This window comes from Epinephelus moara, chromosome 13 (genome assembly GCF_006386435.1).
Source record: "Epinephelus moara isolate mb chromosome 13, YSFRI_EMoa_1.0, whole genome shotgun sequence".
Classification (NCBI taxonomy): domain Eukaryota; kingdom Metazoa; phylum Chordata; class Actinopteri; order Perciformes; family Serranidae; genus Epinephelus; species Epinephelus moara.
The window spans coordinates 33,247,210-33,270,192 of record NC_065518.1 but is presented as its reverse complement, the minus strand read 5'-3'; the positions used below and the strand labels follow the sequence as shown (position 1 = coordinate 33,270,192).

Genomic DNA, 22,983 nt, shown 5'->3' with positions numbered 1-22,983 from the left:
ATTACATTAAGAGGCGTTGTAATGATAGAGTATGTCTACCTAAATTATAGACACAAATATTACAAAAATCTCTTCAGCTTCCGTATACTGCTTCAGTATAGCCTGATGTGTTCCCTTATTCTATTAAAGATGTTTATTGTGCAGCTTCAGTGCAGTACTCACTCAATGACCACATTGAAAACACACATCAAACAACGTTGTAGTCATTATAAGTAATGAGGCACTGACTATTGACAATAATCCCTTTGATGACAAATGTTCAAGTTGTTCACATTAAGACTTGTTTGCGGTGACGTTGGCTCTGATGTAATATTTCTTCCAGCAGGAGCAGCAGTTTTTCTGCTGCTGAAAACAGTGGCGGAAAGGCTCGGGTTCAAATACCTTGAACTAGTTGTAATTTTGCGTGTGCACGCTTCTTGTTGTGTGTGCGAGGCCGAAGGGTTGCAGGGCTGTGGGTTGGGAGGTAAAGGGGATAAAGGAGTCTTTTTAGCCTGGCTAGTCTACATGTTTTCTGTGCAGTCAAGCTCAATAAATCAGATTAAAGCTTTTGGAGAGCTGGATAGAGCTTACTCTGTGTGTGTGTGTGTGTGTGTGTGTGTGTGTGTGTGTGACTTACAGCAGGGCAAGACTGGGGCTCAGTGACAGACAGACCGAGAGAAAAAGAGGAGGAGGGTCATGTAGTTGCTTAAAAACCTTATTAAATCATCAAAAAGGGTTAAAGGGGCTTGTTGTGCTAGAAACCAAACAGCTTCATTGCTGCAGAATGAACGTCGTGGCTTGTGACCTGAGTGATTCAAGATTGACTCTTCACATCTGGGTCACTCTGAGTAAAATAAAGGAGAAGCAGAATGACATACATTTCATTTTATCATGCAGATTACAATATAAAGAAAGCACACAGAGAGGTGGGCTGCAAACACACACAGTAGTGTGAAAATAGTGGAAATAGTCGCAGTACATCCTCTGTTCTCGTCTCCTCTGTATCCTGTATTCTGTATTAGTATGTGTTTTCTGTAGCTTTCACTGGCGCTCTATTTAAAAGGCAGATTCGGCTGCTCTATCTGCATTGGTCGTTTGCTTTCATGCCTTGTGCTCATTGGCTGCAAGCGGCCTTTAGAGCAGCCAGCCAGAAAGCTGCTGTGCAGCCGTTAGTGATGGGCAGATTATACACCGCTGCATGGCAAAACACACATATACTCATGTAATCAGTCATAAACTGTGAGTGAATGTGCAGAAACCATCATGGAGACACTTGAATATATACCCGCATGAATGTACAAACACATAACATACACACTGACTGTGCACAGCCTCTTCATTACAAATTCATTCATTCATTCCTCTCTCTCTGGCCTTGTGTCCGCTGTTGTTTTTTGCTTCACACTCAAACACTTCAAATGTGCAAACCTGAAAGAGGCAGTCAGCTGCATTTTAATTCCATTTCTCAAGAGAAAGGCTGGACTTTCCCTAGCCCATTTTACACTGCCTCTTAAAGGCATGAATTTCATGCTGTTATGCTGTATTGCTGTTCTGCATGAAAGGTACAATTTGTTGTTTGGTTGTCTTGCCTTTAAGCCAGCATTGGAGGGAGTAAAAGCACTGAAACAATGTTCGATGAACGGGACCAGCTGGCAGGACAGGATTGTGGGTGGCACAGGTGTGTCATCTTGACAACGTGTTAAGTGGGCAACCCACCTTGGGAGATTTAAAAGCAGCTGATAGCAGTTAGCAGCTAACTCTAAGAAGTGTAGCGGCTGAACATGTCGGTAAAATTGGGAAAACAATGAGGTTAAGGAGCTTCTTACACTCTGAGCAGAGGATGATATCGGCTACCATATAGAGGGATGGTAAATGATTGTTAATGCCACGGTAATGACATTGTGTTAGTTTAGAAAACACTACCAGTGAGTGTGTTATATGTCACACAAGTGACTAGTGCTGCACGAATTGATAAAAATGCGCGATTGCGATTTTGGTGGACAATATGGCAATTTGCGATTGCAATTACAATATAATATAATACATAAATGGTATCATGAGTCTTCTTGCTTGATTCAATGTTTCCCCTACATTATATTAGGGCGGCATTGGCTTGACCTGACATAGTTATTGTTATGGACAGTGTGTAAATGACCATCAACAGACCGCTGTTACACACAGTCAAAAACGCTGCTCACACAGCAGCGCAGTGCAGCACAGCACTGTACACACACTCAGTTGGAGCAGAGCCTGTGTTGCGTTCAGGCATTGTCACGTAAATGACAAATTCCAGCAGGTAGAAGGGCCATAGCACAACACAGCAGCATGTCATGTGGGCTGAACTCGAGCACAATTTTGCTCAGTTTTTCATTTGTTATTATATAGTTATGGAGTCTGTGATTTCCCTATGTCTCTTTGAGGTCTTGTTGTATGGTGTGACACTTACAAATGTATGCGTAATTGTGCTGTGTTGTTGTTTTATGAGGCTCTGGCTCAGCGTCTGTGTTGGTCACTGCTGCACGCTGGGTGGTCACCTGACCATACATGCTGCACACACCAGGATAGCTTGTGGGCGTAATGTCAACAAACTCCACACACTCAAGGAGAGGTATTCACGTGCACAGGCACACACGTTAACATTTATTTACATTAAATCGCAAATCGCAGCCTTTTATGCGGTTATGAAATCGCACGGCCTGACATTGTGATTGCAACTATGATTAGATTAATTGTGCAGCAGTGTTACAAGTCACACCTGTCATGCCTCCTTTGATTCCACGATGCCAGCATGCTTTCTGAAATCACACACTGGAGCAGCATTATGCCGCCATCATTCAATCCTGTGTAAAAATGCAAAGGTGGCATGAAGAAGGGTCTTTGTAGCAGCCTTATTGATTGTGTAAAAAGGGCCACTGACTATAATGAGAATCAGACTTTCAGCCCCTCCACCAAGTGCAAATGAACATGTATTAATTTTTGGATATGATCATAAATATCTGAGATGGAGAAGACCACTGTATGGAATAGACAATTCTTATTTATTACTTGTAGGAAGTGTCTTATTCTTCAGTAAAAGAATGCTCCAAGTCAAAGGTGGAGAGGGGAACTTTGACATGTAAGTGAACGTCTTTTACCTTCAAGCATGCCAAATGAGTTCAGATAATGCTGATTAAGCCTATCATGGCCAGGGAAAACTATTTATATTTCGTGGTGTAACAGAGTTATGTTGTCTGGTGCCTGTGGCGACTTTGTTGCGCAGGCATGCTAGAAGTGATGGTGTTTTACATTAACCAGCCAGAGGGAGCGGGACATCTGGAGTACTTTGCTCAGGCTGCTGCCCCCATGACGCGGCCCTGGATAAGCAATAAAGATGGATGGATGAATGGATGGATGAACACAGTTGTCATGAAGCTTGTCATGAAGAAATTGTCATTTAACTTAAGAGACCCAAACTGCTTTTTTTTGTGCCAGGCTGTCAACATGTTTATTTTGCTGTAAAGTTGGGCATTGTTTAATGGGGGTCTATGGGGATTGACTTGCTCTTGGAGCCATCCTCAAGTGGCCATTTAAGGAGCTGCAGTTTTTGGCACTTCTGTGTTGGCTTCATTTTTCAGTCCCGGAGCAGATGCTCCAGATAATAAAGAAAGTCATTGTTCAGGTGAAGGATTAAAGTTTTAATGAAAGACTTTTAGGGAGTGCTCCTGGGGTCGGGGGAAATGTGGTGAGCTTGCCTGCAGGCATACGTCATGAGCACACATTGCCAGTAATTACTCTCGCTACCAGAGGGGGGAGACAAAAGTTCCACACCCTAGCTTTAATGACAGCCATCCTTAACGGTAGCTGTTAATGGTAGTGATTTTGCTGGCACTGTTGAAAAATAAGTGGTCTCAGGGAGATGGGACAAATCCAGGAAGCACCTTCAGTACTACTACAGGTCCTAGGCCCTTTAATTGGTGCTGTGAGCAGGCGGGCCATAAGAACAGAGTGACACGCAGCCTGTAGTGACAGTGAGAGCTGTCACTGATAGTATCAGATGCTGTACAGTGTTTCAAGTACGGCACCTGCTCTCCTTTGTTCTCTCTGTCTCTTATTTCTGCTCCTCACTGTGGCTGATAGGAGCCTACTGGTTCAGAGCCGTGTGTGTGTCTATGGCCAATGCTTAACTGCTGCCTCCCGTTACTATAGCAACAGAGTTTTCCCATTCCTATCATGTGTATGTTTTCCCTGACTGAATACTCAGTGCTTTGTGTGTGTGTGTGTGTGTGTGTGTAGACAGACTACAGTATCATCCTTGCTCTGGACGTGTCAGGGTTATTAATGTGCCCGCTGTTGATGGTAATCAGTGCATGCGGATGGATGGCACACTGGATCAACAGTGGGACACAATCTGTACTTGTGTTCTTCACTTCTCATTGCATCCCTAATCATGCGTGTGTACTGTATAGGTCATAATCAATATGCAGATGAATAAATGAGAATCAGTACAGATGCTAGAGCAGTCAGCACAAACAGACATTTATTAAAACCACCTGCTGTGCTTGTGTGTGTGTGTGTGTGTGTGTGTGTGTTTAACAGGAATGTCTCGCTCTCCCTGTCATCATCTCTTTTCTTGCCCCTGACAGACAGGCAGAGAGTGGCATCAGCAGATTCTATACAGATAGACGAGGCTGGCTGCTGTGTTAAGGACACACTATTTACACTCTAATGATAATGAGGAAGCCTTCACAAAAAAATCTTATTGATCATGTGCAGTAATAACTCTTTGCAGTTGGAGTATTTTCTGGTGTTTTGTGTGCACTGTGGGTAACAATGGCCCCTTTTACGCTGCCTCTTCAAGTCAGGAATTTCGTGGTGTTATACCACCCCATTGTTATGTAGAAAAGATACAATCGTGGAATGGGGGGACTGAGTTTAAGGTGACGTCAGAGTAACAGTGCTGAAACGACGCCTGCTCAAAGGGGACAGCTGGCATGGCGGCATCATTGGCGACCCAGGTGCGACCACCTGTTATGTTTACAACTCATCTGCACAGATTTAAAAAGTAGCTGTTAGCAGTTAGCAGTGAACCCAAACAAGAAGTGTAGTGGTTGGAAACAATGAGGTCAGGAAGCTCCTCACCCTCTGAGCAGAGGATGAGATCGGCCGCCATATAACAGGGACGGTAAATTATTGTTATTGACATTTTAATTCCCTTGTTACCATTTATAAAGAGCTACCAAAACATATGTTAAGTCACACTACATGCTGATGCCATTGTGTTACATATCATGGCCATCACACCTCTTTTGCTTCCAAGATGCAGGCATACTGTCTAAATTGCACACTGGCGTGGCATGATGCCCTGTTGTTTGGTTCTGTGTAAAAATGAGATGACGGAAGGGACTTTGTAGCTGCCCTACAGCACCATCTCTGTGTAAAAAGAGCCAGTGTGTAGCTAAAACTTAGGAAAGCTGTTTTCATTTACTATAAAATGTTCCCATGTGGATTTCTGCATTATATGTTGTATTGGTTGCATTTTAAATGGGTTTTGATTGCCTGCTACCTTGGCCAGGTCTCTCTTGTAAAAGAGATTTTCAATCTCAATGGGACTTTCTGGTTGAATAAAGGTTAAATTAAAAAGAAAAGAAAAAGAAAAGAAAAAGATGGATGGGTCAGAGTAACCTCAATTATACAAACTGGGGAACTAAAGTAACTGACTAGAATTGTAATTATGTTGGATAGTTATGACAAACATAATGCATGACACCGTTTACATGTTACAAAAATGATGTGGGCAATATTTGAGTATTAATTGGGGTATTATTTGGGATTGTATGTGATGTATACATTTGCCATGTTGTTACATGTATCTATCACCATGATACTGACCTCAAGCTATAATCCATATTATTATAATAACAATGTATACAAATGAGAGTGGAAAACCGTGTGAAAAGGAGCACCTGATCATCAGAATGATCAGCTGAATCCACAGCTCCCTCGGCTTAACAGAGATTTATGTTGAGTTTCTGCTCATTGTTTAGTCGTCAGGTCTATAACTTAACTGTTTTGGTTCACTCTTATAGCTCTTACACAGCTGTTTTCAGCAGCAGCAGGCAGCTGTTCTCAGTTTAAACTTCTTTCTCAGCATTTGCATTTTTACACAGAATCAATCAACGACAGCATCATGCGGCTCCAGTGTGTGATTATAGACAGCAGGCAGGCATCACTTAGGCAAAAGAGGCGCAACGACGTGACATGTAACACAACAGCATCAGCCTCTAGTGCGACATAAAACATACTCGTTGGTAGCACTTTACCAACATTAACAATGGCATTAACATGGCAATAGCAATCATTTACCATCCCTGTTTTATGACCCCTGATCTCTTCCTCTGCTCGAAGGGTAAGGAGCTCCTAGCCTAATTTAATTCCCAATTTGTGGACATTCGGCCGCTGCTCTTCTTTGAGTTAGCTGCTAACTGCTATCAGCTACTTTTTTACATCTCCCGCCGTGTGTCGCACGTATAACATGTAGTCAAAATGTCACACCTGTGTTGCCCATGACCCCGTCCTGCCAACTGTCCCTTTCATACAAATGTTGTTTGGGCGCTGTTACTACTTTTGATGCACACTTGGAAAAGGCAGTGTAAAAGAGGCTACAGTTAGAGACTAGCTTATGAACATAGTGGAGCATTTCGCAGCTAAAGAGACAGATATTTCCGTCAGGAACTGGTAGAGATCAACAACAGAGCAAAAACAGAACACTGGACTTAGATTCATCATATGGACACAAACCGAAATCATAATGAATGGCAATGTTGCTCTGTAACTATAAGACCTGGAAATTTGCAACTGTTTGTCAACACATTTATCATGTAATTTAAAAGATAATGATAATGTTGTGTTACCAACTTGTTTCCACTGCCCTCAAGTGGCCAAAAATAACACTTATTGCAGGTTTAATAACAATGTACTTGTAGTACATTAACACAAGTAGCTTTATTTTTTTTTTCATTGTGAACATTTTTTTTACTGGTTCCATCAGTCGTCTTTAATCATCTGTAATGATTTCAAGCCAAAACCATAGTTTATGTTCATGTTTTTCCACATGTGCTACTTTAATCTCAGCATCAATCAGTTTCTTTTGCTAACATAATCCACTCAGGGGAACTCATCCACCCGCAAAGCATCAGAGTTTTATTTCTCTTCATGCCTTTGCTTTTTTTTCAAATTTTACCACCTTCATATTTTTGTGTAACCCGTTTTTCCACTGACAGTGACATGCTTGTCAGTTGTGATCATTTGATATTGTATGTGTTCCATAGTGGGATTGTAAGGCGCTCACGCATTGACAGTGGCTACTTCTATGTTAGTCGACTTTTTTTTTTTTTTTTTTTTCTCAGCGCTGGCCAACTCAGCTCAGCCCTATAATTCCCTGTCCCCTACATGGCCTGTTATTGGCCCCAGGCCAACTGGCAACAGTTAGTGTCAGATTGAGTTTTAATGGCCTGCGCTGACATACAAGCTGGGCAGAACAGGAAAACGTGCATATGCATTAGTGTCTGTATTTGTGTGTATCCTGTATATTTATGGCAGTAATGCTAGTTTAGATTCTTAAAATAACACACACACACACACACACACACACACACACACAAGAGTGGCTGTCAGCAGACTTTGTCTTTTGTCTACATAGAGATTTGAAAGCCCAGCCTTGATTGTTTCATTTGATCAAATGGAAGTGTATCTGTTCCATGAGGTTGACCAATGATGAAAACAAAAAAAGAAGAAAAATTTCAAAAATCACTGCAGATATGGATTGCCACACTATTTTGGTGTTTATTTAGATTATTAAAGAGGCAGGTAAACATCAGATTTAAAAATGAGCATAAAAAAACAATTACAATGCAAACAGTCTCCACCAAGTTTAGTGTTTTTCTTTCACTGCGAGGGATAATCATCAGCTCCATTTGCATTTCTCTCCTCCTCGTTCCTTTTTCAAGCCTCTGACGAGCAGAGCTCAGAAAACACGACCTTGTTTACTCAGAAGTGTGGCAGGCAGTGTTGTGTTGCAGCCCAACATAAAAGAACTTTTGTGGTATATTTGTTTAAGGACACAAAATGTAGGTTAAAATGAGTGGAAATAAATCTGTTTCTTTTAAGAATCCCTCTATATTTGATTTTTGGGACATGATAATCTGTAAAAACAAACAAACAAACAAAAAAATTATAGCCTATTGTTTAAATAATCAATAATGGTTACATTAAGTCCACATATTTTATGAATTCATGTTTCCAGTCATTATTGTATGTGTGCTGAAACACTGATTAATTGGTTAGTTGGTTGAAATTATTGAGCTGTTCTCTGGTTTATATCATTAAAATTGAATATCTTTGCTGTGTTTCTCCTCAGGCTGTGTAAGGTGGTCATGGGCATCTTAATTGACAATATATGGACTAAACAATGTAATAATTAATAAAACAGTCAACAAAATACAGTTGATGAATCGCTAATAAAGAATAATTTCTAGTTGTGTCCCTAAAAGACAATAAGCTGTTAAATGAAGTGAATTAATGACTAACGTTAATGAAACCCTGAATAGTGCAGTGTAACGGAGCCGGAGACAGTGACAGATGGAGGTTAACCTTTGTTGTGTGGGATGATTTAGAGATGAAAGGATGAATGGAGGATGGCTGAGCATGTTAGAGTGATAGATCGGTTCAGACGAGGGTGGAGGGAGGGAGCAGTGTCCTGAAATGACCGCTATTGATAAAAGCGAAATGGTTGGAGCTCAGAAATGAGTGGAGACAGAGGTGTGTGGAGGAGCGAGATGGGTCACAGCATAAACGATACATGGAGGCAAATATACAGATAAATGGTAATGAACATATAGAGTGCAGTTATGACTAAACAAAGGAGGATAGACTGAGGTAGCTGCCTCAGTGGCTGCTGGCAGGGAGTGATCACTCAGTTGACTGCAGTAGTGCATTATGGGAGAGGGGGAGGGTGAGTGAGGAGAGATGCACTCGGTGATCCCTCTTCCTCTCTGCCTATAGAGAGAAGAGTGGGGGAGGGGTGGGTTATATAGAAGCAAGAATGAGGGAACAGGGAGGAAGATGATGAGACAGGAAGGAGTGAAGAAGAAATGAGGGAATGAAGAAAGAAAAATGGCCAATGCACGCACACAAACATTCACATTCATACACTCACAAAAGGACACCTGCAACAGTCAGTCAGTCACTGGCTAATATGTATACAGTGACCAGAGAGGCTCCTGCAACTCTCAGCAATGCAACATATGAATTGCCCGACACATTACTGTTCAATCTGTGATCAAAGTGCACTTAATATCATCATGTATTATCAAACAGCTGCTGGTGCCTCACTCACAACACCCCAGACCAGTTTTCAGGTTCTGTGCATTCAGATTTATATAGTGTAGTGTGTTAAAAACTGTGTGTATGTGTACAGTATCTGTGTTGATGTGCTATGCTTTGATTTTTTTATGTACAACTAATTCTCATTCTTCACTTCTTTTTCTTCTTCTTCTTCCTCTTCTTCTCTTTCTTCTCCGTGTCCTCATCCCAATTCTCCTCCACCCCTTGTCCTTCTGCCCATTTTTTATGTCTTCTTCCTCCTCCACCCCTTTTTCTTTTCTTCATGTCCACCTTCTCCACCCACCTCTTCTTCCCCTTCTTTTCTTCACATCCTTCTTCTTCTCCACCTTCTTTTTCTTCCCCTTCTTTTATTCACATTCTTCTTCTCCTCCACCCCTTCTTCTTCTTCTTCTTCTTCTTCTTCTTCTCCTTTTTTTTCACATCCTCCTTCTTCACTTCTGTTCCTATTTTTCTTTATGTTCTTGTCCTCCTTCTTCTCCACCCTTTTTTCTTCTTCTTCACATCTTCCTTTGTGTCCAGGCCCTTGTTTTTTCTTCACATCTTTGTTCTCCCTTTTCCTCAAACCCCCTTCTTCCTCTTCATCACATCCTCCATCCCCTTCGTCTTCTTCTTTTTCTTTAGGTCCTCCTTCTCGTCCGCCCCTTCTTCTTCTGCTTCTTAATTTTTTTTCATGTCCCACTCCCTTTCCACTTCTTCTTTTTCTTGACATCCTCCTTCTCCTCCACCTCCTTCATCTCCTTTTGTCTTTTTCTTTACACCCTTCTTCACCTCCATCCCTTCTTGTGCTTTTTTTCACCACCTGCTCCTCCACCCTCTATTCTTTTTCTTCACGTCCTCCTCCTCCACCCCTTCCTCTTCTATTTCTTCATGTTCTCCTTCTCTCTCCTCTCTTCTTCTTCTTCTTCGTCTTCTTCTGTTTCTTGTCATTGGTGTTCTTCACATCCTTGTTTTCCTTTTCATTCACCCCTCTTCTCCTTTTCTGTCTTTGCTCCAACATGCACTTAGTAAAGTGTCCCTGTAGACAGGTGTAATCCAATTCTAATTCATGGTTCTTTTGGTTTGTGATGATGTTGTTTAAAATTGTTTTTCTGTGTATTGTGCAGGTATATGTGGAATTTGATGACCAGGAGTGGGAGAAGAGAGAGTGGGTGAAGGTGTATGAGGATTTCCAGCTGTTTCTACTGGAGCACCAGCTGGTCTGGGCCAAGAGGAAGGAGGGAGCAGGAGGAGGAGGAGGAGCAGGAGCAGGTGGAGGAGCAGGAGGCCTGCTGCAGGGAACCAAGGCCAAACACATACAGTGGCCTGCCCTGGTAAGACCTTTGTTTTCTATTTGTAGGCTGGACACAATATTAGAAACAATCAGCCATGTGACCACACTTCTTTTCATCTGAATATAAAGCCTCTGGATCATTCTTCACCCTCACTCTGTGTTGTTACAATTATTTGTCTTTGTGGTCATTGATTTGTCAGTGTGGTTAGCCCTGTTGTGTTTACCAGCTGTTCTGTGGGCTGTGTCTTTTGAGTCTCTAAAGGCCACTTTTTTATCCTTGTTGTGAGGGAGATTGTTTGGAACGGTGACACAATTTTCCAAATGAGCATTTGGAAGCATTTTGTGACTGACTCCTCTGCAGCTGACATACTTAACATTTTTGCCTCAAGTGACCTTGTTTCCACCACAGTAACTTTTCCAGGAACCCAACAACCATTTAAGATACATGGGTACCTTACATTACCTTACTGGTCACCATTAAGGGCTCATTCATGCTCAAAGTTAGATACAGAGAAGGGGGCAGACGGAGCCTTCCGTCTATACTCTGATTTTATTTCATCCATATTTGTGCACATTTTCTGAAAGCCTATAGATACAGATGAAACAGAGCAGTACAGAGATTGTAGGGGCAGTGCAACGTACTTCAAGCAAGAGTCAATTGTAGGAGACAACAAAGAAGTTTAAATGATGGCAAAAAGGAACGAATGGATAATATAGTTAAAAAAATTCTCTCTCCACGTCGGGATGTATTTAATGGACTTACAGAGCACCGCCATCAACAACGCTGCCTCCCCTTAAAGGTTTAATATTACAACCTCCTCCACAGTCGCCTAGTTTGTTGTGTGAAACTTTTGACTCCGCCCTCTAGTGCCATCTATTGGCTATTATCTGTGCTGTCATAAAGGACACATGGAAGTATGAGGACAGTCATGTTCACAATGGGTGTTCCTCAAAGTCAAGGATTTCTTAGGAGGACGGGTCCTCCCAAGGAAGGATCCTGCAGAGGCAAGGCAAGTCCTCCCTAGCATTCAGTGAACACACATTGGAACAGGCTTACAGGTGTCCCCACGTGATCATCCTTAACCCTCAGCAGACTGAAGAGGTTTCAGTTACTGCGATCATTTTGGCACTGTCGCAATGTTATTGTACAATACACATGTATCAGTATGAAAACAGACTCACACACAGAATCATTCTGTCATTTCAAAGTGATCCATATTTTCTGTGTGTGTGACCACACACTGCGCTTCAATAATATGAACAGATCTGATCTGATGAGCTGCGCTGCTCTGAAACAGCTGACTGCGCTGATTGTACATTATACCGCCGGGTAATCCTCTGAAATAAGTTCACCTCAAAACTGAAACTCGGAAGGATCCTTGACATTGCAACAGTCCTTCGGCGGGGGTCGATGACGTAGCATCCTTCAAATTATAAATTATAAATGAGCCTTTACACTGCTTAGTCAGTTATAAACCATACAGCTGCTACTAGTTGTGCACAGCCTCATTTACACAGCCAAGAAAGCACTGGCCACCACGAGAGTCAATATTATGAAAGAGAAAGAAGTGTAGGCAGACGAGCTAGAGACAAAGGGCAGTGATCGATAGAACCAAGCACCTGAAGGAAAAAAACAAAACTTAATTTGCTATTTGTTTAATTGCAGTAATACATTCTAGCAGAAATAATTGAAGATCAAACAGTGAGCAGATCATCTGTTCAGAGTCGTCCGTACCAAGAATAGTGACTAGGGCCAAGTGTTACGGAGAATATCAAAAATCAGGATTAGGGCTGTATTCAACCAAAGATAATCTTGGTTGACGGAAATTGTACCTGTGCTTCAATAAATTGATTGGTCGACGGTGGAAAATATCGTAACAAAAACACAATGATCCTTATTTTTAGGTGATTATAAACTAATAAAGACATACGTATATTTCATATTATCGATTTTCGACGGTATATCCTCCTAAATCCTGCACACTGAACCTTTAAGTTCCTAGTTTAGTTCCTTGGGATTTAGCTCTTGGATATATTTGGTCAAAAGGTGCTTTTAGTTGCCTTGTGTTTTTGACCTCTTAAGTACAGTAGTTTAACTGACAATACACTTATTTTGGGAGATGCTGCAGAATGCGGTAAAATTATTTCTCTGTAGTAAAACCACTCCCCAATACACTATCACATACCAGATATTGGTACTAGTTTGAAACCCATGTAGTATAGTGTAGTATAGTATAATCATAGTATAGTACAGTGTATTGCAGTTTAGTATAATGGTAATATAGTATAGTATAGTATAGTATAGTATAGTATAATATAGTATAGTATAGTATAGTATAGTATGAGTATTCAGACAGCCTAGTCAGTAGCTATCGTAGGGAAAATAGTTGGAATGCCTTTGTTTCAAATTTGTTGGTAAGTTTTCAGATGATAATAGATAGATCTGATTTTGGGTTGGTGGTAAAATGCTCGAGTTCCCCTTAAGATCCTGAATGATGGCTGAGTATAATGAAGTGACTGTAGGAGTAAAGTAGCAGCTGAAACCAAACCACAGGTAGAAAGCCTGATAGTGGTTTTAATAGCAGCGTCCCACTCTGCTTTGTCTGAATGTGTGTGTCATAATTGTAAGCACTCTGAAGCTGAGTCTGCTCTGTCTCTGTCATCACACACACACACACACACACACACACACACACACACACACACACACACGCACGCTTTGGTGTGGTGCCAGTGTGGTTCCTGTGGTGTTTTTGTTGTCATCTGTGTGTCACACTATTCCTAACACACACAACACACACACACACACACACACACACACACACACACACACACACACACACACACACTGTATCATCCACACTTCAGATGACAGTGGTTTGTGCAGACATGCTCGTGCTGTAGCAGTGTGGCTGTGTGTATGTCTGTGGCAGTGAACTCATATTTGCAGTGTGTTGGAGCTGAATGTTTTTGTGTCCGTCCCCCCGACTGTATTTGGTTCATAAATGTTTGACATTGATGGCATTTAGTTTGGACTGTGTGCATGTTTTTCTGCGTTTGTGCCCGACAGTGGCTGTGAGTTTGTGCATGGAAATGTGATTCACTGTTTTGATTATGTAATAGCAGAGTGCACAGCACCATCTGGCACACACATGGGAGATAAGAGTTCAAAGACTTCCACACACACACTCAAACACACACAGACACACAGAGAGTTTTTTCCTGGTTGTTTTTCTCTCTGTCTGACTCCTCCTCCTGTTTTTTTTTTTTTTTCACTCATTCGTCACATCACTGCCCCTCTGCTGCCATTGTCATAGCAACTGCATCAAAATCTAGTACAGACACACACATAGCAGTGGGAACTGCAGCTGTAAGCCTCAAGAAGCAGTGAATCCCTCTGATTTTTGCAAAGAAAATGTTCAATTATGCATTCAGTTTTAATGAATAACAGCTACATGATAAGATTAAAAGAAAGCTGCACATGGAGCAGAACACTGAGAAGCATATTATTTCCTTTCTTGTTGAGTTGTTGCTTGAATGTGCTTTTCTTGAAAAGTGGTACCTTCAACCAAACAGTGGTTCAAACAAAGTCTCTCCATCACTTGAACTGAAATACTAAAGCTTCATGTTGTTTTCCAGCTCTTCAATTCTGCTGCTGGTGTTAATGGGAATTTTAGGTCAGTGAATGAACACTGATGAATAAACGTGGCCACAAATGTGATTTACTAACCTCTTTAAAATAATAAAATGATATATTTTACCCAGTCTTTGTATATTTAACATCGTATCATTACAGTGGTCTCAGCAGGCAAACCCGTAGTTAGATTTACATGATTTTTGAATGCGCACCTCAAACAGACATCATCTTGTAAAGGGCGAGCCTGTATTGACAACGTGGCATAAATTCTCAAACAAAATCAGTAATACATATGGCTGTTGCTTTTTAAATAACACAGACAATGCAGTTTTAAAACATCTTAAATAGTTATTTATTTTTTCCCAGCTAGGAGGCTTTGGTTTGGTCTGGTTGCTACGATACAGAATATCTGTGGAAGTCAAAATGTTGGCAGAAGGTAGAGTGCTTGTGTGACTATTGGTCTTTGTGGTATTTGTTCCTTCCCTCCTCCACTACAGCACTTTTTACACAGAGATGACGCTATAGGGCTGCTACAAAGTTGCTTATTTATTATTCCTTTGCATTTTACACAGAAGCAAACAACAACAGCATCATGCCGCTCCAGTGTGTAACTGTAGACAGCATGCAGGCATCCCAAAAGCATAAGAAGCCTGATGGGCATGACCAATAACGCAACAGTGTCGGCCTGTAGTGTGACATATAACATACAGGTCTGAAGCAATAACATTGGCATAACATGGCAATAACAAAGTCTCTCTTATATGGCAGCTCTGCTCGGGGAGTAAGGAGCTGCTAGCTGCTAAAAGCTACTCTTTGAATTTCCTGGGGATGGTTCGCACGCATCACACATCATCAAAACATCACACCCATGCTGCCCATGTTCCTGTCTTGCCAGCTGTTCCTTTTATACAGACATTGTTTTGTTGCTGTTACTACCACTGATGTCGCCTTAAAGGTCAGACAGCTCTGCCCCCACTAATTCCATGATTGTACCTTTTGTAAAGAAGGTCAAGGTGAAATAAAAATTCTAGCCTTGTAGAGGTAGTATAAAAGGGGCTTGTGATTGGATGGCTGGGTAAAATTTGTCGGTAACAAGCACGTGTAAAATAGAACTTATTTTTCAACTTTCAGCGGCCAAAAAAAATGTGCAGCACTCAGCACAGAATAGAGGCTCAGAGCCTCGTCACGCTGCTGACATTTGTAGCAGAGTGTAAATACACGGTGCTCCCATGATCAAAAAAATAAAAACAAAGCAGTAGTGGCACTTGCTTGCCATCCACTGTTGTTGGTTGGCTCGTTGGTAGCATGATATAGTAATAGTGTGGTTATTGTGGCAGCTGTACTCTCGCTTTCTCTTTTTAACAGAATGCTTTTTATCTATTATTTCAGTCACTGCCTTTTTTAATAGCAGTTATGCCAATGTGGTTAAAACTCAACACTTCCTACAGAGGGATCATGCCCTTCGAGCTACTGCAGGGCCTTAAATGTGAAACATCTATACGGTAAGAAAGGCTATCAAAGCAGTAGCAAACCACACGCCACCATAGATGGAGTTTTAACAATAGCAAATTAAAACACGTGCAGATCAACACATAGGAAAGCTCATTAATAAAACACATTAATAAAGTATGATTGTGAAATGGGAAACTAGGAATTCAGACCTCTGTCTAAAATACAGGCCTGGCTCTCTTTGTAATTGAGGCATGTAAATATTACTCAGCGAAACTGTTCCACAATTTCTCTATCACATCAGTCATCGTGAGCACTGCACTGCGGGGAATCTGGTGAAATCTGATTATCGGCCTCAAATCAAGTGACACCAGTGGACACTCTTACTGTAAGGCGGATGCAGGAACACTTGAGTTTGCGTGAGCATCAGATTTACACGACCATGGAAGAATTTACATGAATACAAAGAGAGCAGATCTGTGGGCTAAGGAATTACTGACAACACATATTAATAGGAGCTACATTTGTATTATCAGTTCAGTCTCAAAGAAGCTGCAACTGAAGGGGTTTCTTTCTTTTTTAAAGCTTTTTTACCTCACTTGTAATAGTGTGCTATCTTGGCCAGGTCTTGCTTAAAAAAGAGATTTTTCTCTCAAGGGATGTCCTGGTTAAATCAAGGTTAAATAAAAACTTAAGTCTCAAGTTAAATGTTCATAAAGTCTGACTTGCTATCTGAAACAGTCACAGGTTTTAAACACTTCTGCAGAAACACTGATGTTGATTCTTATTGACACATTCACCTAGAAACAGACCCGTCCTCCACAGTCAGACTCACAGATTAGTCCTCACGCAGACAGACCCAGCAGATTGCTTGTCTAGTTATTACATCGTTACATAACTAAACCCCTGTGACCTCCACACACTAACACACATGCAGTGTCTCTCCATTTTCTCAGTTTTTCACACTTGTCACTGTTTTGCCTCAGCCTGTTTTTACTCTTTCTGTGGCTCTCTTTTTTTCATTCACATTATTTTAGTCTTCTTTACCAGACAGATTAGTGTGCATTGGTTATGTGTTGGAAATTATGGATTCTTTTCTGAACTAATGGGTTCGTATGCACGGCCTGTCTTGGAACTTTCTTTCATCATGGAACCATTATATTGATATTATCATGATATTAGTGTTATCAGCAGTCCTACACCCAAAGGTTTTCAGTTTATAATAGTGATGCATGATAGTATTGGTACATCATTGGTATCAGCCAATATATTGAAATGAAATACTGGAATTGACCAACATGCTGATAATATCGTTACTGAACTGTCAGAATCAGCCAACATGCTTTTCCAAATTTTGAATAATGAATGAATATCATATACATTGTATTTCGTGTCTCCATCTGCTGGTGGGCCATCATGATAAGAGTATGCATGCATAATATGATGTTAATTCCACTACTGAAGAGACTTGATGATCATTAAAATTAGGTGGGGAAAAAAAGTGGATATATCAATATCTGTATCAGTAATCGGTCAAATGAGTTGTTACTCATCGGCATATAAGCAAAAATCCAATATTGTGCATTTCTAGTTTACAGTATGAAAGATGTAGTCAGCATATATTTGGTATTTAGACCATTACTTTTTTATTAAAAATAATCATACAAGTTTTTGTTGATCCACTGATCAATCCATTGTTTTAGCTCCACATGTAGATAAGATCATTGACTCCCCTTTTAAAGCTGACATCAGACCAGATCCAGTGAGGCAGTCAGTGGATGCATCTCCAGTAGCAGTGCATCCTCTAAGCCTGGTGTGTAATCACTCACTTTAGGCAGTGTGTAGAATCCTTCACAGAGGCAAGTGGCATTATGTTAGCTCTCCTCCTTAATAGCAAATTAGCTGCAAAGAACAAAGACGCAGTTAAACAGCCTGATCCCAGCAGAGTGGAAGTACACAGGAATTAATGGATGGACAGAGAAAAAGAGAGAGGAAGGGAGAAAGAAGTAAAGAATGTCTGAATTGAAACGTAGCAAAACTTGCCTCTGGTCCACTATCGTAAGATTGATCATTGCTCCTGTGATGCTAATGACAGCAGCAGTAGTAAGAGTATTAATAGAACCTTTGAAGCTGGTAGTAAAGGCAGCTGCAGCAGTAGTAGCAGTAGGTGGAGCAGCAGGAGGTGCAATAATCTGATAACCAGAATTAGAACTGGAAAAGATCTAGATGAACAGGTTGTAAGACTGATCTGCTGTCTGTTACTGAGTACATTAATTTCTATAGTTCATGGTGACAGAAGTTAAAAGGTTTTATAGGTAGTATAAACACGTGACTGACGGGCATGTCTGCAGTGTGGAATTACACTTAACTAAATGGTTAATTGTAGCTACTGTTTATAAAGAAAGTGCTCCGAGGAATAGGCTTGTCATGATAATAACATTATCAACTTATTGTACAATGCATGGACATGACCTCGACCAATTTGCCGACCTTAATATTGCCCGTTGTGTCTGCATGCTTAAGAATGCCACCAACATTTTAGCCAATATGATGCCAGAATAAAAAGCAAGAATTTCTGCAGTAGTCTGCACCTCGTTTATCGTCCACAGAACGAGGTTGCATTCAGACATTTTCATAATGAAAAAGAACAGGCTGCAGTGAAAATCTCTCTTCAAAATAGTGGGTTTTTGCTTTAGTCCTTCTCTGACCAACCGTTACACAGGACATCTGCACGTACTGAACAACAACAACAACAACAACTGCTGTTTCAGCTGGGAAAAGATAGGCTTTGATGGAGACATGGCCTTATTAAACTAACACCAGCGACTGTCTGACCAATGTGAATTTGGTCGGACAAGGGCATAAAGACCAAACAATCGACCAACCGACCAGAAGTAGGGCTGCAGCCCCAGTGATAGGCCTGCTGCGGTATGAAAGCAGCAGAGCTTAGTATCATGTAGACATGCCTTCAATCTGTCAGAGTGCTTAGAGTCTCCATTTAACCTAACTGGACCTTGGAAGTAAAACAGAGCAGACATGGGGAAAAACATGCAGACCCCACGTACAGAAAGACATCAGATCTCCCAGCTTGAATCAGGCTAAATCTGAGACTGTCACAGCTCAGTTGATAATGGCTTCTTTGTATCACAAAAGCCTGACATGATAGGCATTGTGTCTTTATTTTTGTGCCTGATAATGTCATCTACTGACAACTGTTGGCATCCTCTCTGTACTTTGAGTCCCACTGTGGACAAAAACAAATGGTTACAGTCAGCCAGACATCAAGTCTCCTGTCGAGCCGCCCTGTCTTAATGCCTGGGAGATGTCGATAAACTGTTAAAAGTGACCCATTAATGATGGGCTGATCATGCACTTTGTGGGGAGGGCTTGAGACAGATTTCTACATTCACACTACAAGGAAGACCAATATGGAAGCTAATGGACTGAAAGGTGCGGACAACATGACTGTGTGATTTATGATCACAAAGACAGGGGAGCAAAGTTTAATTTGACTGTGGTGATGGTTAAGTCATAAAGTCCAGTATGACCATCATCAAATAGCTAGATTGGAACACTGTGTGAAGAGAACTGAATGGTGGGCAGGTGCTACAGAATGCAGTCATACTCTTAATATTGTCCTCAAATATACTGCATTTAATTTTTTTATATTCAGCATGGTTTGCTATTTCCATGGCGGACAGCTATATGAGAAGGATTTAATGTTACATGACTTAAATGTTGCTGAGCTGTAGAACATTTTCCATCCAGTCAACTTCACATCCATCATCCAGTTAACACTTTCTTGGCTGAACACCTTTCATGGCCTTAAGTGCCTTAAGTGATGGCGTACCTACGGTGTAGGCTCTTTGTAGACACGTACCCTATGCTGTAGCCTGATGTGCACCTCCCCAGAAATGTTGAGATGATATAGACCTCATGTTCATTTTTATAAACAAACAGCTTTTTTTTTGCTGTTGCAGCTGACCTTTGCTGTTTTGAGCTTCTGGTACCCCCAGGTGCTGACAGTCGGGTGCCCGATTGGCACCTGATTGTCAGCACCTGTGAGCATAGGCCCTGCTACAGTGGTCAGTTGGTGTCTGCTCCAAGAATCGGCATGCCACATTTGACTGATCTGGATAGGGCCCGTGCGATAGGGCAACTTCAAGCTGGTGTTCCAAAGGAGCAGCAAATTTCCTCACTTTTTGTGCTTAGTTTAGAAACTCAACACAGTGGCATAGAAACCCCACCGCAACTAGCGTTTTGGGATGTAATTGCAGAGTTATGCAGACACACCACTGCACAAATTTAAGCGCTCACAACAGCGTAGACCACTTGTGTAGGCTATGATGAAGGCACAGTGTAGAGCAGAAGCACAGCTATAAATTATTCATTACAGTTACCTTTTGACCAGCCAATGGGCTTTCAATATATATCTCTTCATCACACAGGCAGGCTTTCTAGACAAGAGTTACTCAATATCTTACCAACCCACCAACCATGAATTGTTCTATTAGTGTTTTGGACAAGATATAGGATGATATTCCTGAAAGCTGTGTACTCTCTGAAAGCAAAATGTGCATGATTGCATGTCATATTAATGTAGCATGTGCAGACTTTGACTGAAAGATAATGCATGTTTCACGTGAGATTGTGAGTGCTGTTTATTAACCAGAAGCTGTATAGACATGGTGTAGTAAGAACATTCATTTCAGCCAATCCCCAGGAGCTTGAAAGTTTGTCCATGCTGTTTCATGGACTCTCCCATCCAGACCAAAAGAATACTCTGCTGTGAACAGACAAAAAATTTGAACTCGCATTGATAGTCAGCATATTATAGGTCCAGTACAAGCTTTACTTAGGTATGTATTTGTGTGAAGGTATTTTTTTTTTTTCTGTGTGTGTGTGTGTGTGTGTGTGTGGGGGTGTGTGTGTGTGTGTGTGTGTGTGTGTTTGTGTGTGTGTGCACATTCTAGACTGTGTTTAATAGTGTTTACATGTGTGCACATGTATTAAGGCATGTTCCTCAGTTTGTGCTGGTGTAATGACAGGTGGTCTCAGGTGATGAAAGGCTGCAGTGTCATTTATCTCTTCTGCAGGATAACCTTAGCTCTGTTAGCTAATGGACACTGCTCATATCATCACACACACACACACACACACACACATGCACGCATGCATGCACACGCGCGCGCACACACACACACACACACAGATGTTTGTGACCTTTTCCCTTTCAGACTACAGTCATCTGTTTAAGTATGTCAGTGCAGCTGTGTGTGTGTGTGTGTGTGTGTGTGTGTGCAGCTGCCCACTATGCTGATGCAGGCATCTTTTAATAGAGCAAGAGAGACAGGATAGGCAGTCAATGAGGAGGGTTGTGTAAATTAGAGTCCAATATATATATATATTGTGTGTGTGTGTGTGTGTGTGTGTGTGTGTGTGAGAGAGTGTGAGTGAGTGAGTGAGTGAATGACAGAAGAGCTGCTGCTTTAATGGTAGCAGTCACTGAAGACGGGACCCGTTGCATGGGTTGAGTCTGTAGTAATGTTCCCAGTGACGTCCTGATCATATAACATGGTGACTGTCATGTATAGTACAGTACTATGTGTCCAGTGTGCAGCCTAGTACTACAACAACATGTCATCTGTCAGTGACAAGAACAATCCAGCATGGACCAGAGTATGCTGTATGTCATCTACACATTGAAGATAGTGTGAGCTGGGTTAAAAATATGGAAGTATTGCCACATGTTGCCTCCCTGATAACCGGCCACTTATCACATGGAGGTTATGACCTCAGTGCTATGTAATCCAGAATCTATCAGATGACAGTATAAGTAAGGACAGAAAATAGGACCAAATATATGAAAAAAACCAGCTTGTTAAAATATGTGAATTTATTCAGTTCCTGGGATCTGACATGAAAACATCAACATGTCAGATCAAACTGTGTGGGTCAGGGTCAGCTCATGGTTCCACTAAACTTGGAGAGAAATTTGGGAAAAGCTAATCAATAGCTAAACAAGCCAGAAGATTGCTAAGACAGTTGTTTTGAAGCTGCTTTTTAGATCCAGAACATCTTGGATGCAAAGGGCATATCTATTGCGACGGCAGCTAATGATGGAGCAGTAGACTAGCAGACAAGTTATGAATTGCCCAGGGGACATGAGTGGCTTCAGCAAAGAGACTACTGGATAGCGGACACCATTCAGAAGGAAATATTAGAACTTTTGGCACGTGTAGTCCAGAGAGAAATTCAGTCTGATGCAAGGAAGCGCACATTTTTTTAACTAATGGAACCACTAATGTAAGTAGCCTAATGTTTAGTCTGAGACGTTTTCCTGTAGCTCCTCAACCCAATCTCCAGAATAAATGTTTGAATTGGTTTCTGCAAACAGCTGATATGTAACATTTTTAGGTTATTCTGTGACTGTGATGTCTCACTAAAAACACCCAATTTTGTCATTTGTTGGTCTTGAACAGTGGTCTGGGGTGGGCTGCAGCTGCCAGCCGTCTCTCCCAAGCGCGTGCACATACATTGTTGTACAAGCACATTTCTGGCAGCAGCCCTCAGTGAAAATGTGTTTCTGTGCATGAATTTTGATACTGAACTGAACTGAAAATAGTGCTTTTGTCATTTTAAAAACTACCTTTAAAGTATGGGTTGGTCATCAGTATGAATTGTCATAAATCCAAACTAGTAAAATTGTGCTTCTATGGTTGTAGGTATCCAGAGGCCAACAAATACACTGTGTATCTCTGTGTATACGTGTGTGGTTGCTTTCTGCTGAACCCAGAGAAAACTGACCTTAAACTGACATTTGTGTGTGTGTGTGTGTGTGTGTGTGTGTGTGGGTGTGGGTGTGGGTGTGCGCGTGTGTGTGTGTGGGTGTGTACATAGTAACATCAGGTGAGCTCATGCTTTTGGGTATACGTTTACTACACATACACGTCACATGATAATACACCCACTCACGGTCTGCACTTGAATATAGACACAGATGCATGCACAAAAAAATATAGACACACAGCACACATGCTGAAACACCTGGACAAAACACACACACACACACACTGCAAGTCTGGCTGTCACTGCTGTGCTTTCCTCTCACATTGTTTTTGTTCACAGGAGAGGAAGTGCTCACGCCTCTCCACTCTCCATTCACTCTGTGTGTGTGTGTGTGTGTGTGTGTGTGTGTGTGTGTGTGTGTGTGTGTGTAGGAAATGAGTCTTCTGTGGGTTTCCTGCCTGCCAAGGGACTGATAAGG

The 22,983-nt window shown here is 41.4% G+C and overlaps 1 protein-coding gene across 2 annotated transcripts in view; it reads left to right on the top strand.

Annotated features, from left to right (window-relative positions):
- jmjd1cb (jumonji domain containing 1Cb) overlaps nt 1-22,983 on the top strand; it is a 180,889-nt gene that overhangs the window by 70,314 nt on the left and 87,592 nt on the right. For both annotated transcript variants that reach the window (XM_050059863.1, XM_050059862.1), the window contains exon 2: nt 10,464-10,670. In XM_050059863.1, the coding sequence (XP_049915820.1) occupies nt 10,464-10,670 (207 nt within the window). The remainder of the gene's footprint in view (nt 1-10,463; nt 10,671-22,983) is intronic.